Source organism: Amia ocellicauda, chromosome 4 (genome assembly GCF_036373705.1).
Source record: "Amia ocellicauda isolate fAmiCal2 chromosome 4, fAmiCal2.hap1, whole genome shotgun sequence".
Lineage (NCBI taxonomy): Eukaryota > Metazoa > Chordata > Actinopteri > Amiiformes > Amiidae > Amia > Amia ocellicauda.
Genome location: NC_089853.1, coordinates 40,984,202 through 41,000,853, shown reverse-complemented (window position 1 = coordinate 41,000,853; position 16,652 = coordinate 40,984,202). Strand labels below are relative to the sequence as shown.

At 41.8% G+C, this 16,652-nt stretch overlaps 1 protein-coding gene across 1 annotated transcript; it reads right to left on the bottom strand.

Moving 5' to 3' along the window:
* Nucleotides 1–4,177: 4,177 nt before the first annotated feature.
* On the bottom strand, nucleotides 4,178–9,976 carry fkbp1ab (FKBP prolyl isomerase 1Ab). The gene is made up of 5 exons (XM_066702256.1): nucleotides 9,874–9,976; nucleotides 9,685–9,732; nucleotides 7,538–7,650; nucleotides 6,439–6,580; nucleotides 4,178–5,535 (listed from the first exon to the last, which is right to left on the bottom strand). Exons 1-4 carry the CDS (start codon nucleotides 9,908–9,910, stop codon nucleotides 6,452–6,454), a joined length of 327 nt encoding a protein of 108 aa, XP_066558353.1. The 5' UTR covers nucleotides 9,911–9,976; the 3' UTR covers nucleotides 4,178–5,535; nucleotides 6,439–6,451.
* Between the last annotated feature and the right edge of the window lie 6,676 nt (nucleotides 9,977–16,652).

Genomic DNA, 16,652 nt, shown 5'->3' with positions numbered 1-16,652 from the left:
GTATTATTTAAAAAACGTGTCTGTGTATGTTGCATCCAGAATTCTGACATTTAGTTAGCAGGCACAATAAACTTGTTAACATAACCTAAATGAGAACTGTAATAATTATTCTGTTTATTTATCCATCCATCCATCAGCCTTTATCAATCCAATGCAGGATTTAGGGTCTATTAGCCATAACTTGCCATGCTTATACAGATATATATACACCGATCAGCCATATCATTATGACCACCTGCCTAATATTGTGTAGGTCCCCATTTTGCTGCCAAAACAGTCCTGACCCGTCGAGGCATGGACTCCACTAGACTCTGAAGGTGTGCTGTGGTATCTGGCACCAAGACGTTAGCAGCAGATCCTTTAAGTCCTGTAGGTTGCGAGGTGGGGCCTCCATGGATCGGACTTGTTTGTCCAGCACATCCCACAGATGCTCGATCAGATGCAGATCAGACCAGGCCACCTTCTTCCATTGCTCCGTGGTCCAGTTCTGATGCTCACGTGCCCATTGTAGGCGCTTTCGGCAGTGGACAGGGGTCAGCATGGGCACCCTGACTGGTCTGCAGCTACGCAGCCCCATACGCAACAAACTGCGATGCACTGTGTGTGCCGACACCTTTCTATCAGAACCAGCATGAACTTTTCCAGCAATTTGAGCTACAGTAGCTCGTCTGTTGGATCGGACCACACGGGCCAGCCTTCACTCCCCACGTGCATCGATGAGCCTTGGCCGCCCATGACCCCGTCGCCGGTTCACCGCTTTTCCTTCCTTGGACCACTTTTGATAGGTACTGACCACTGCAGACTGGGAACACCCCACAAGAGCTGCAGTTTTGGAGATGCTCTGACCCAGTCATCTAGCCATCACAATTTGGCCCTTGTCAAAGTCGCTCAGATCCTTACGCTTGCCCATTTTTCCTGCTTCTAACACATCAACTTTGAGGACAAAATGTTCACTTGCTGTCTAATATATCCCACCCACTGACAGGTGCCATGATAAGGAGATTATCAGTGTTATTCACTTCACCTGTCAGTGGTCATAATGTTATGGCTGATCAGTGTATATATATAACATTTATAATTAAGCAATACAGCTTCAGAAACAACCGTTAGATTAGTGTCCATGATACTATATGTAAGTTAGCACTGTATAAGTACACTTCATTTCATTCCAAAATCATGGGCATTAATATGGAGTTGGTCCCCGCTTTGGTGCTGTAACAGCCTCCTCTCTTCTAGGAATCTTCCACCAGATTTTGGACATTTGCTGCGGGGATTTGCTTCCATTCAGCCACAAGAGCATTAGTGAGGTCGGGCACTGATGCTGGGCAATCAGGCCTGGCTCAGAGTCCTCAGGGCTCTGTGCAGAGCAGTCAATTTTTTCCACACCGATCTCAACAAAACATTTCTGTATGGACCTTGCTTTGTGCACAGGGGCATTGTCAAGCTGAACAGGAAAGGGCTTCCCCAAACTGTTGCCACAAAGTTGGAAGCACAAAATCGTCTAGAATGTCATTGTAAGCTGTAGCATTAAGATTTCCCTTCAGTGGAACTAAGTGGCCTAGCCCAAACCATTATTCCTCCACACCACACCACACCACACCACACTTTACAGTTGGCACTAAGCATTCAGGCAGGTAGCGTTCTCCTGGCAACCGCCAAACCCAGATTCGTCTGTCGGACTGCCAGATGGTGAACCGTGATTCATCAATCCAGAGAATGTGTTTCCACTGCTCCAGAGTCCAATGTCAGTGTGCTTTACTCCACTCCAGCCACCGCTTGGCATTGCGCATGGTGATCTTAGGCTTGTGTGCGGCTGCTCAGCCTAAGGTGTCCATGTCATGAAGCTCCCGACAAGCAGTTATTGTGATGACGTTGCTTCCAGAGGCAAATTGGAACTCTGTAGTTATTGTTGCAACCCAGGACAGGACATTTTTACTCACTGCGCTCTTCAGCACTCCGCAGTCCCATTGTGTGAGTTTGTGTGTCCTTCCACTTCACAGCTGAGCTATTGTTGCTCCTACATGTTTCCACTGCACAATATCAGCACTTGCAGTTGACTGGGACAGCTCTAGCAGGGCAGAAATTTGACAAACTGACTTGGAAAGGTGGCATCCTATGACGGTGCCACATTGAAAGTCACTGAGCTCTTCAGTGTGGCACATTCTATTGCCAATGTTTGTCTAAGGAAATGGCATGGCTGTGTTCTTGATTTTATACACCTGTCAGCAATGGGTGTGGCTGAATTAGCTGAAATTATTAATTAGAAGGGGTGTCCACATACTTTTGGCCATGTAGTGTATGTACCACTGAAGTGGTAATATTACCGTATATAGTTTAGGAATATAAGTGTATGTAGGTTACAAACATCTGTTGGTGTAGCTGTCATTCTGTCATTAAAGTATCGCAGAGGCCACTAGAATGTAGCGGACAGGAGCGTGTCATGGGGTAAACAGGCGTGTTGATGGGACAGGAGTAGTGGGTTACAAAGGTGTGTCGTAGGGGACAGGGACGTGTCCTGGGGACAAAAGTGATGCAACCTCATCTAGACAGAAAACAGTGAGCGTAGAGGCTGAGAAATGGGCTTCATCCGTATCTTTCCAGTCTCGGCTGTTGTTGTGTGCTCAGTTGCCAAAGGCCAGGGATGTAGCAGGAGATTGAGTGGCGAATAAGCATTGCTTTGTTGGGAAGCATTAGGTGTATATATGTATTGATGATTTAAAAGAAAGGATGTTGCAATCTTTCCCTTTGTTTTGTTGCAGTCTGGTGACGATACACAAAACAGTGCCATGCTCTTTTAGAGTGAAACTATAACAAACCTGAAAAGGGAAAAGTTAATTTTAAGTGCTTTATTTAAAAAATACAATTTAGAGTTGGAGTGCTTCTCAGATGCATCTAAAACATTAATAAATGTGTTTCTTCCCTCAATATACAGTCTAGCATAATTTCGCAGTTTAATATCATTTTACAATCGACTTACATTTTCAGCCTCATGTTAAGTCAAAAAGCAAGATTTAAAACACTTGATCGCTGTGTGCATTATTCATTCCTATGATGGGTCAAGTTAATCGTCCCAGTTTTTGCAGTTATAGTTGCAAATCAAATGTAATTGCTTTAATTAAAAAACATTCTCGTTTATGAGAGCATGATGGGGATAATTACATTATAAATATATAAACAAATAGCAATAAGACTCCAATTAAACAAGTGAATTTATGGTATTATTTAATTATTCAGCAAATCCCCTTCCCTTGGCTGAGTTTTTGCTAGATCATTTTTGCTCATAATAAAAATACCCCCCCCAGTACATGAATGTACTGAGCCACTCCCCCTTGTGTATCACAACATAACACAATATGAGATTTTAAGAAAGCTTGTTTTTTCCAGCGGTTGTTAGGAATAACAGGCGACACAGCATTCCTGCGTTTTCTATTTGTAGGAGTAACCAGACGAAACTTAGGGCTAGACCAAATCAAGACTGACTCACTCCAACAAAGCCCCACTTCCTAAGGGATTCAGGAGCTCTTTCAGAGGCACAGACCTGGTTCTCTGGTTTAAGAATTAATCCAGTACATTTTACAGCACATTTATGGAAGCCTCTATTGGTATTTTGTTACAATATTTTACTAAATCAAAGGACAATGATTTTAAACCATTGACTCTCAACCACATTGTTAGTATTGCACCAGACCCGCAAAGAATCTACTGAAACCCAGAAGCCCGTTATGATGGGTTATTTCACATCCTTTTCATTGTAAAAAGTTGCCTAAAGACCTGCAGTTCATCATCAAAAACCATAGCAAACATGTTCCCACATTGCCTGCAATACATTTGTTATTATGTGGGACAGTATTGTGAAAAGAGCACAATCCTAATTTGGTCTTCAAAGGATTTTCCACGAAGGAACACATTCCGCCCACCCCAGATTCTAGGAAAAGTTCCGAGATAGTGTAAGAAATTCAGTAATCTTTAATCATTGCTTTTCCATAATGAACTGTGAAGACGGGTTTCTCATACAGCGCACAAGTCAGCGTTACATGGGCTCTAACAGGCACCTTTTCAGGAGGAGAGTGGTACATTTAAAGATAAATCACAAGCTGGGCTTTCAAGAACACTACAGAAGCACAAGGCGCCTCTTCTGTCGCTTGCTGTAGAAGATGAAAGGAATCACTCGTACACGTTTTCCAAAGCTGGTAGAAAGCACTTTATTGCAACAGCATATTTTGAATTAATCATTGGTTTTTCTTGCCTATTCAGCACACAGCAGATATACAGTGCAGTAAAGGACAACCCAAGCCACACCAGACAGCATACATCGAGAGTTGTGATGACCAGCATCTTTTGAAAATCTTTTTTTCTTTTTGTTTTTCTAAATCAGCACCTCCAAATAATTACAAAGGATGCCTCTTGCCCCACAAAAATATTTAGGCAGTGCGGGCAAATCACTGGTAACACCTATCGTTTGTAAAAGTTGTCTGAATTGTTCAAGCCTTAAAAGGTACAGCATCGTATTTACGTCGATTCAGAAAAGTTGGCATCTGAAACAATACAATGGCAAAGTTGTTACAACAACAACAAAAATGGGGGCAGATTTCTTAAACCCCTGCCCAGCTGTTTAGGCACTGTATTAAGAAAAAAATACAACTATGTACGCTTTCCCAGAATGGTGTGATTTGTTGTCTTCCATTTATGGCTTTGTGAAAAATAGTTGACTTTAAAGAGGAGTGGTGGGGAGAGGGGGGGGACCAAACTAGTTAAATCATACAAGTATAGATCTTGAATGCTAAACAGACATGCAAATCCACTCTAGTTGTGTGTGGGTGAAGGAACAATAGTCTGGAGGCACTCCACTCATTACTTGTGTTTGGAATACTGAATTGTTCTGCGTTATTTACATCAAAAGCACTTCCATATGAAAAGGGGATAATTTACCTGTACTGCAGTCAGATTTCCTTGCTTACATCTCGTTGTTGTAGTAGTAACAGTGGCTCTATTGTTTTACTAACCAAATATATTCTATTATAATGAAAGCAACCTCTCTCAATTCCTAAGAGACTGCACAGTACATTTGGTGCAATATCCTCGTCTCAAGAACAACCAGGAGCAAAGAGTGAAAAGTTTAAGACTGTGCTTTTTATTTCCCCATCTCAGTTTAAACATCGTGTTGGTCTCATGGCTGTAGCACCCCACAGATCTACTGCTTAGATTCAACCAGGTTAAAATTTTCCTGCTGCTGCTTTTCATTGGTATATTTGTAAATGCTTGATCATGCACAACTTATTCTACACCAAAAAAAAAAATAGGACAAAGAAAAGCACAATTCAATTCAAGATTAAGAACGTCACGAGGTTTTTAAGGTTATGGCCCATAGTTTAAAAGGGTGTGTAAAAAACAAAGAAAAACAAAAAGCTCTCACTGATGATACACATACTTTTCTATATGGATAGATAGTGACCAAAGTGGAACTATAAGACAAGCCCCTTATGTTCAAGTGCACACTCTCCTAGCTTTCTCCATGTTCCCAAGGTAGGAGGCAACCTAAAAAAGAACAAGAGCAAAGATTAAGATGCTGCAGCTGCTGCCACCCGACTCAACCCACACATTCGGCAGCTTTCAGTCATTGGCAGATCATTTTGTGCAGCATGTTTATTGACAAACTAAAACACTGGCCAACTGACTTCTATTCTCAAGATGGAGAGAAAAAATTAAAATGGCGAGACATTCCCTGTCCCAGAGGTGGCCCCCAGCAGCATCCAAAAATCTAGATTAGTTCTTTACATACAAAAGCCATTACAACTCCCAGCATCCACTGTAAAATCAATAGTAAATAAAAGGAAACTGCAATTAAGCCAGAAGTGCACTTAAAAAAAAATGATTGCCCTGCTCTTATCAACCTCTTTAAGATAAGTGAAAACCTCAAATTACATTAAACAGATAAAAATATTAAACTACAATCCAGTAGTCAAAACAAACAGGCTCAACAGCCAGACATTCAAGTATTCTAGTCTTTACATTTTTACACTGGAGGATGTTTTGCCTTCACAATCTCATTAACCATAGAAAAAAATGTAATTAAACCGATTGTGCTAATGTTTTGCAATATAGATCTAAAGTATATCTAGATAGACACGATTGTCTTTACAATAAGGATATTAACATCTTACACTTAAAAGCATTACAACGCTACACTTTCAAAATTAGATTCGCCAGTGGAAATTCCTGGAAGGTAAATTCACTAGAATGAGATTGCATTTGCAGGGCCTGTGAAAAAAGAAATGCGGATTGGCAACAAAGCAGGCGCCGGCCTCAAAACCATCCTGTGACTGTGCATGACTTGTGCAAAATCTACTGGGAGATTTACTGCACGGAGTTTGCCAATGGAGTGAAACGGCTGCTGCTGTGGAATACGTATAAATCACTGGTTCTGTAATCACTACTTACATAACGGGTTGCTTTATTCCAGGCTTAGAAGTTCCACATCGAAAATCAAAGTGGCATTGGGTGGGATGATGCCAGGGTGGCCTTTAGATCCGTAGGCGAAATCCGGTGAGCAGGTGAGCCTGGCCCTCTGACCAACACTCATCTTTAGCACGGAGGGAAGAAAGAACACAGATCCCCATTAGGGTTATCTCAACAGACTGTGTATAACAGTTTGCTCCCAATACATTGTTTGTACATTATTTTTGATAAAATGAAACATGGGCAGAGCAGTGACTGTCAAACTACAGGAGTCAGTAGATTCTAGTTGGAGAAAACAAGCTCACTGCTCTATGCAAACAAGTTTAGGCAATCTCAGACATGACACTTCCGTAACATCAGTCACTGTGGCTGAGGAGACAATGGCCTGCTCTAGGTGTATGGGTGTAAACAATGCTTACAATAGTTAGTGGTACCTGACTTGTGTTCTATTCAACCCATTGTAGAGGAAGAAACAATGCTCTGCATGTAGACTGAACTAACCACAGATTACAGCACTCCCCTTGCTGTGGCAGAGATTATATGCAGAAGGTTGGCCATCTTTACAGTTATTAAATATTTGGGAACAATAGGACATGTGCATTGTTTGCAAATTACCTTTATAGATTCAGAATGCAAGGCCTGTATATCACTTCCATGATTTAGACTAAATATTTAGCAACATCTGCAAGTTTAGTTTAATGAGGTGACTGATTATAAAGACCAGGTGCATCTTTAACTATGTCAAAACAGTACTAATAAGGAGATGCATACTTTCACTGTTGACTGGTGTGTATTATGTTGCTAAAAATGTAATCACATTTCTTGGCAACAAAGACTAAAAACAAACATCAATATTAAAGTTTAGGACTTGTTTTTTTTTTAACACACATTTAAAAATAAATGTATACGATTTTAAATTTCCTACTTTGGGAACTATTGCTTTTTCCCCTCCATAGCATATCTTAATACTTAAGGTGTGTGTGCATATACCACACACTTTCTTCCCCCCCTCCCAGTTCTTAAAATAAGTAACCTCAAATATTTGGAAATTTGCACTCAACAGAAAGCAAAAAACACATACCTGGACAACTCCTTCCTCCCACCCTCGGATGACCTCGTGTTTTCCCATTTTAAACTTGAAAGGCTTGTCTCTGTCGCGGGATGAGTCAAACTTCTGTCCATTTGTCAATGAACCTAAGAAAAACAACCCAGTTAAAAAATGCAATTTAAAAGGCAAACATAAAAAGCACTTTGGGCAGAGTCCTGTTTTTTACCTGCCCAGTAAAGTCAATTGCTTATAAATAAAATAAAAGTCTTAAACCCACTAAACGCAAATAACTGCAGAGTCTCCCTTGTCTTCATGATGCACATTACAGACCCACCCCTACATTTTAAAGTGGTACAGTAAGGACAGGGGGAATAACCTGCAGTGTCTTAATACATACATCTATAGAATGTTTCATGATTTAGGTTGGAAATTGAGATTTAATGGAGAGAAGTCGATGTCTAAGATGCATGTGGAAGAAGTCTCCTATAGGAATGTTTAAAGGGCGTCAAGGCCAGCTGACTGCCCCCCAGGGTACAAGGCAGTGGATGGAGTAACGGAGCCCATACAGCACACCCACTACACCATCACCGCAGCTCCATGTTATACAAGGTGCAGCCAGTGCAATGACACACAATATAGTCTATTCACGCATATAGCCACGCACACCTTCCCACTAGACTGCTCCGAAACCATACGCCATTTCAAGATAGTACATCATGATTTTAAAGGATCGAGTATTTCACCAAAGCATTTTTAAATGATCGTGTCTAGAATCCATTCAAATGCTGCAGAAAAAAAACCCACAACCTACATCGCACTCAATAATGAAGTTATTACACCCAGATTATCCCCGATGGGAACTGAAGCCAGCACGGCACGGACACAGAAGAGACAGAAATGCCTTTGTTGTCAATCCGCCTCAATTCCAGCCTCTTTTGTCCCTCTAATGGCAGATTTGCATTAGAGGTTGAGTTCGCACCGTTAATGGAAATAAACGCCACGGGTAGGGCTTGTCCCCCAACCACTGCTATAGAAAGCATGCACTTATTTTCCACCCAAAGGCGTTTTTCTATTTATTTTGTATGCAATACGTCCTTTGAATCACACGGACGTAGGCAGACTAATAAAATACAAAATGCAAAAGAAATCCGATTGACCCGGGAGCACAGGACACAGCTGCAGCCCCAGAAAGGATGTGGGTCCACCTTTACTTCATCACAGGAAAGCCGAGGGGAAAAACAGACACTGCCTTACAGGAAAATATAACTCAGGGGACATTTGGTGTCCTTTGTAATCCTATTCTGGCCAAAAATGCTGTATTGGGGCCTGCTCTGCGTGGTAACAGGCAGAAACAATGCACGACAAATACAAAACCAGATTTAGACTGAAATCTGGCAAAAACAATCCCTTGCAAACGTATGCGTTGAGATGGTGGAGGTGCTCTGTACAACAACCCACCTCTCTGAAGAGAAAAGACCGCACTTGTCTTTTTTTTAACCCTTAGATGTTTCATGTTTTTTTTTACATAGCCAGTTTAGTAAATGCGTGGGAATGTACTGAAGATGGAAGATGAACTGCATAGACGCCCGTTTTTAAACTGAACACAAAACTGGATTAAAACAGGCGTACTAGGTTTAAAAACGTCGTTGGATCTAACGTTGCATTGGCTGTAGCGATTTTGTTTTATACTAATATATATATATATATACACATACACAACACAAAAGTGGGGTGGCTTTTTTATTTCCCGTTTTATTCCTTGTTCATAAGGTGGCGCAAAAGCAGGGCGAGCAGCAGCGCAACAAAATGAACGCATTGCATCCGCTAACGGCACCAGAAACGCGGGCGGTGAGCAGACACGGCTTGGGGAAGAAGGCAGATTTAAAGCCTTAATCCGCTTTACTGAAGTCCACTGAAAACCCGCCCCATGGACACACAGTAAATCGGAGCTAAATCCCCCCCAGCCTCGCCTCCTCGCCCCAGGGCGGTGTGGCAGGACCCGGCTGTCCGCCCAACCCTCGTCGTGCTCCACAAAACCGAGCACCAGACACCGAGCCGGGGCTGCGGTTCAGCGCCAGCGATGCCCCGCCGTGTGACCCGCAGAGCTGCGCACAAACGGCCGCTTATTCTTCACTTTCGTGCACATGCGGCCTACACAGCCCCCAGCCCGCAGCACTCACCGACATAATGCACCACACAGGTCTGCCCTTTTTTGGGGAAGGTCCTTCCTGCAATACGGAAAACACACAGGGGGGGAAAAAACAAGTGGATAGATCCCCGTTAGGTCAATTGCATCATCTTAACAAGATCAAATTAAGCTGATTTTATGACGATGAAGTATATTCATTTTAAAAATGCATTTATTGTACCGTCTCCGGGAGTCATGGTCTCGATCTCGACACCCATCTTGTCTCGGCGGCGACCCTGTGCAGCACTGAGGCTCCGCCGCGCATGCGCTGCTCATGTGACGCGGCGGCTTCCGCTCCGCAGTCCAACCGGAAGAGGGGGGAGGCCATGATTTGTGCTCGTTTTGCGAGGGGTGAGTGCTGTCCCCGCTTGCTTTAGACCACCAACACCGCAACACGTACATGCAGTGAACTGCCGTGAAGAGATGCACGTTTACACAGCAATGCCCTCACCAAGACAGGCACAGAATCTGCACATTACGGTTTATGTGAATCATGTATTTAGTCAGTATTAGTATTGGTTACACATGAAATTATGATTTAATCTTAGCCAAGTATTTGAGATTGATTGTTTTTCCTATTCTAGTGCAAGGCAGAGTACATTAACCCAGTTTAAACAAAACGGTGTTTATCAATACAAATTGGTAGCTTTTTTTTAAAATGGAGAATTTCCTTAATTCAAATAAGGTGAAAGGGTACTGCTGCAGGGCACCAAATCCTCCCCATTACTGATAATACTGTTAGAACATAAGAAAGTTTACAAACGAGAGGAGGCCATTCGCCCCATCGTGCTCGTTTGATGTCCATTAATAACTGATCCAAGGATCCTATCCAGTCTAATTTTAAATGCTCCCAAATGTTCAGTTTGTTCAGATTGTGACGCCTCTCTGTGTGAAGAAGTGTCTCCTGTTTTCTGTCTTGAATGCCTTGAAGTCCAATTTCCATTTGTGTCCCGGGTGCGTGTGTCCCTGCTGATCTGGAAAAGCTCCTCTGGTTTGATGTGGTCGATGCCTTTCATGATTTTGAAGACTTGGATCAAGTCCCCACGTAGTCTCCTCTGTTCCAGGGTGAAAAGGTTCAGGTCCCTCAGTCTCTCAGTAGGACATTCCCTTCAGACCTGGAATAAGTCTGGTTGCTCTCCTCTGAACTGCCTCTAGAGCAGCGATATCTTTCTTGAAGTGTGGAGCCCAGAACTGTCCACAGTATCCAGATGAGCTCTAACTAGTGCATTGTACAGTCTGAACATCACTGCCCTTATTCGCAATACACTTTTGACAATATACCCTATCCCAAAGTCCAGATCATTAATATAGGTTAGAAAAAGAAAAGGCCCTAGTTCTGATCCCTGTGGAACTCCACTAACAACCTCATTCCAGTTAGAAGCAACTCCTCTTATCGACACCCTCCGTTTCCTGCTGTATATTATATCATATGCGTTCATGAGGGCCTGATGTCCTCTAGTGGGACCTGTGCTCACAGCCCAGCACCATGCAGCTCGATTGGCAGGTCTGCCATTGGCGCCCCGTTCTCTTCACAGATGAGAGCAGGTTCACACTGAGCACATGTGACAGACGTGAAAGAGTCTGGAGACGCCGTGGTGAACATTATGCTGCCTGCAACATCATCCAGCATGACCGGTTTGGTGGTGGGTCAGTGATGGTCTGGAGAGGGATATCCTTGGAGGGTCACACAGACCTCCACGTGCTAGTCAACGGTACCCTGACTGCTGTTAGGTACCGGGATGAAATCCTCAGACCCATCGTCAGACCTTACGGTGGTGCAGTGGGCCCTGGGTTCCTCCTGGTGCAGGACAATGCCCGGCCTCATGTGGCCAGAGTGTGTAGCCAGTTCCTGGATGACGAAGGCATTGATGCCATTGACTGGCCCTCACGTTCCCCAGACCTGAATCCAATTGAGATCCTTTGGGACGTTATGTATCGGTGCATCCGACGCCGCCAAGTAGCGCCACAGACTGTCCAGGAGCTCACTGATGCCCTGATCCAGGTCTGGGAGGAGATCAGGACACCATCCGCCGTCTCATCAGGAGCATGTGCAGACGCTGTCGAGAGTGCATACAGGCACGCTACTGAGTCACATTATGAGTTGCCGTGATGTTGTTTACTTTGATTTTTGGTGTGAGTTTGAATCCAGCCCTCAATCGGTTGGTGATTTTGGTTTCCACTGACCGTTGTTACGTCATTTTGTTCTCAACGAATTACACAATGTACAGTAAAGATTTCGATTTTTAATATATTTCCTTCATCGAGATCCGATATGTGATTTAAGTATTGGCTCTTGGACGCCCCCAGTAAATAGTGGCCCCAGGGGACAGTTACAGATGGACTGTGTCCCCACTGATGTGTGTCCCTTCCTCTGTCCCACTGGCTGTGTGAATGAGACCGTTTACAGCCTGTATGATGTGTAAGTGTAACACCTCAACCCGAAGGTCAGGGCTACAGAAATTAGGTTATCTATGTGACACACACTTTTGATCAGGTTGGTGTTCTCACTTTCCTCAAATAAACCCCCAAATAGACAAATACAGAAACCTTCTTTATTGTTAAAAATCACAACCATGTAAAAGGTGGAGGGCTGGGGGTGTAGCGGTGGTCTCCGAAACACAAAATAAACACATACCACACCAATATCACATAGTAGAACTATAAATTTAGAATAACCAAGTAAAACCCTATGAACAATGAACAGTCGATAAAAATACACCTAATTAAGAACAATAATAAATAGAAAGCTACAATACCAGCCCCCACCACTAAACAGGATGATTCTTAGGAATAAATGAAGGCTTACAATAGCCTGTGCTAAAAGCATCTATTAAAATAGAAGTTTATTTAAAAAACACATAAAAAACAATGAACCTTAAGATTGCACTACCCCAAATAGCAATAGATCAATCGTCAGGGAGAAAATACGAGGACGCAACAGCTTGATATGAACATATAAACACACAAACAGGTCACACAAACTGTTAATCTAAACCCTCTACAAAAGAAGCAGCGATAGAAAATGTATTTTCCACTAGTGCTTGGTGCAAAATAGCAATTTAAGCGTTTGGTCTTGCTACCACCAGTCCCATTACCAGGGGTTAAATTTGTTATGTGGGTGGGCTCTGTGGTTTCAGGCTTTCGAGGGGTGCACATGTGTATGCAAAGCCTACAAAATCTTATCAATTGACAAACTGTAAAATATAACAAGTTGAGAGAGCCCTCTACTATGAACACTAAAATGCTGATCAAAATCATTCTGGATGCTGGCAGTGTGCAAAGCTACATCTGATGACAATAAAATCTTTCTGTAGGCCTGTGCCCTCTCCTTTGGGTCAGTATCAAATATAGGAATGATGTAACTTTCTAGCACAGAGCGGCCCATGGTACCCGGTCCGCAGCACAGCAAACAGTCCGCCTGACACCACTTGATCTGAAACGACTCGAACAGCAGGCGTGTAGGCGCTACAACATGCTAGTGAGCCGGCAGACCTGAGAACAAATTAAAAGTGTCAGAAGACCTAGGGGTCCAGTTCCAAATTTCGTTATTTATTTTCACGAATAAAAACGTTTCAATAGCATAGGCTTTTGCTTCACAAATCTCACCCTGTGGCAACAAACAGGGAGCCTACTGTACATGTTAAGTAGTGACTCAGTAGTGACTAACACAGACCTAGCCTAGCTTTTGAAGTGTCTGTAAGCTTCCTCCTCTTTGCCTCACTCATATCTTTTACCTCTGAAACTTTGAGATCTGATCATTGGTAGGAAATGAACTTGCAACATAAATGAAACGAAACCTTACGTACACTTCACGCCAAAGTGGCGGGAGCATACACCATCACTCCAATTGCCCTGTGAATGACACTATTGAAGATTTTTTGAAGCTCTGACGTAATCTTGTAAACTTTAGGGGCGGACCTCATTTATTATGTGCTACAAAAGCAATGATTTTGAATCATCGCTTGAATTAGTAAGAACGAGAAAGGTGTACTATATATATATATATATATATATATATATATAGCCTATATTGTTGAAAATGTATGAGGAAAGTCGTAAGCCTATGTGCCAGGGCTCAGCCCCGGACGGCCCCGGGCCAGTTTAACCCCTGCACTTTGCTAAGACTAAAAACCTAGCGGCACACCAACATGAAAAAAAAAACTGAATTTGCTAGGTATTTACCTGAATGGCACATGGCGACACACATGGTAAACATATGTCAGTAGAAGAGTAATTAAAAGGGAAAATGTGTGAAGTGCAAGGAGTGGCCTTTAGTGGTATGGTAAAGAACTAGACAGACATACTAAATAACAATTAATTTGTAATTAATACAAATAATGTATTTAGTGCAGGCAGACCAAGACCAGACACTAAAAGCTATTCACAGTAAATATAAAAGAACAGCAAAATATGTTCAGTTCACAATATCTTATAAGTTAATTCAACTATTTGGTTAAACGTAACAAAGGGCATTACAATTGTTGAAAAACAATAGCACACGGATCAAACATGCTATCCTCTCTGTTTTATTCCATTTGATTAAACGTTTCACAACTGAAATGTTTTGTTTGCGGACTGAATGCACACCTGAGCTGAGCACAATAAAAATATATCCACAGTTAATTGAAGCAGTTTCATATCAAATAAATAAACCTTCCAAAAGGACAAGGACTAACATATTAAATAACATTTATAAAATCTATTTCATCCACCTAGAAAAGTCCAACCTAGAAAAAGGACAAGCAGAGTGCCAGATAAAAAATAATTCAACATCTGTCCTTTTATTCAATTGCATTTCAGTACCACTGATAGCCTGTAGTAGCACTGCAAGTCAGTGCAGATGCGCATTTAGTCACAACCAGCGCGAAAGAACTGCCGCAGTTCTCCCTTTCTTTCTGTTTAGAAATCGACTTCAGTTGGATATATCATTTTAAAAAGTCTACAGTAGATGTTTAAATGTTACATTTTCACAACTTTGAACAAGTTTTATTTGATAAAAGATTTATGAATTTGACAAAAAAAAAAAAACATTGAGGGGACAAAAATCTCACGGCACATGGGTTGAAAACCACTGCCTCTAGAGCAGCGATATCTTTCTTGAAGTGTGGAGCCCAGAACTGTACACAGTATCCAGATGAGCTCTAACTAGTGCATTGTACAGTCTACTCGTCTAAACCCATGTATCTCCAAGAATATGGTTTTCATTAAGATGCTCCTCGGTCATGAAAATAAAAGAAGGTAGAAATAGTAGAAAAGTGATGCAGGTGAGACTGATTGGTCTGTAATTTCCTGGCTCAGTTTTGTCCTCTTTCTTGTGGATTGGTATGACATTTACTGTCTTCCAGTCAGTTGACACATCCCCTGTTCTAAGTGTCTTTTGGAATATTTGAGTTAGCGGCCTATAAACAATTTACTGTAAATAAAGTACTGTTGAAAATATACTATCTGGCCCAGGTGATTTGTTTGATTTTAATTCTGCTAGTCTCTTTAGTACCTCCTCTTCATTTATCCTGATCTCTCTTAGGGTTTGACTGGACTGGTTGTTAACTTGTGGCATGTTATCCGTTTTTGTGAAAACCTCAGTGAAATACTCATTTAGAACATTTGCCACATCTTGTTTCTCATTTTCCAAGATACTTCAATTTTTGCCCTTTATCTGTTACACTTCCTCCTTTATTGACTTCTTGTTGTTTGTAGTATTGAAAAAAGCTCTTTGCATTAGTTTTAGCTGCAAGAGCTATGTTTCTCCGTATTTCCCTCTTTGCTTTCATGATCCCTTTCTTAAGATCTCTTTGCAGCTCAACATATTCATTATATTTTGTTTTGTCTCCATCCGTTTTGTATGCGCAATGCAACATTTTCTTTCTCTTGATGTTTTTTTGCATACCTCTATTAAACCATTTTGGCCAATGTTTTCTGGTCCTCAATTTGCTATGTTTTGATACAAATTTTTCATGAGCTTCAAGTAGTATATTCTTAAATTCTTAATTTGAGTTCTTCTGCCTCAATGTCATACCCCACCACCTCTTCGATTTTGCCTGTCTGTCCTAAACTGTGTGTATCCTTTCAACTTGTATTCATCCCCATCATTTTCTGTGGCACTGTGGCTTCTAGGTCTAACATCTTGTTCCTTATACTCCTGGCATTGAGGTACAAACATTTCAGGACTTTGTTTTCTTTCCTTAGTGGAACATTTCCCATTGTCAGAGCTCCCCCTGGTCCCTAGTTTAAATTATTCTCAATTTCTCTGCACATAGAGGAACACACATAGAAGAAAGACCAATGCTCCATAAACCTAAAACCCCTTTCACTACACCAAGATTTTAACCATGTGTTAAACTTTCTAATCTCTGCCTGTCTCCCTGGCCTGGCACGTGGTACAGAGAGTATTTCAGGGAAAACTACCATGAAGGTTCTGCTCTTTAGTTTTGTTCCTAACTCTTTAAATTTGTCTTGCAGAACCTCTGTCCTACCTTTTCCTATGTCATTGGTTCCAATGTGGCCCATGACCAGTGGATTCCCCCGGCTTTGGCCAGTAGCCCGTCTACTAGTTTAGTTAGATCTGCAACCTGAGCACCAGGCAGGCAAGATACCATGCGGGTCTCCTTATCACTAGAACACACTGTGTCATCTACGCCTGTAATAATTGAATCTCCTGCTATAACTACCTCCCTGTTCTGGCAGGGTGGGCACCACGGTGTTGTATGGGATGCTGGGGAATAATACTGTAAAGAATGTGGAAGTATATAAGAAGTGCCCCTTACCAATTTATATTATTATTTATACCAATTATTATTATTAAAATATTAAAATAATATTTTCTCTTAATTTCCCCCAAGGACATAGGTTAGTCTAAATGTCCTATAATGTAAATTAAAGCAAGTGATTCTTTATAGAGAATCCTGCTTAACCAAAACAATGATATATATTACATGTATTATTTGCAGTGTAGTTAAATAA

Excerpts from the sequence above, each read along its gene's own strand:
- fkbp1ab (XM_066702256.1), bottom strand. The coding sequence starts at position 9,910 with ATGGGTGTCGAGATCGAGACCATGACTCCCGGAGACG. Across the intron at positions 9,733-9,873 it reads GACCATGACTCCCGGAGACG|GAAGGACCTTCCCCAAAAAA; the intron begins GTACAATAAATG and ends TCCGTATTGCAG. Across the intron at positions 7,651-9,684 it reads CTGTGTGGTGCATTATGTCG|GTTCATTGACAAATGGACAG; the intron begins GTGAGTGCTGCG and ends TGTTTTTCTTAG.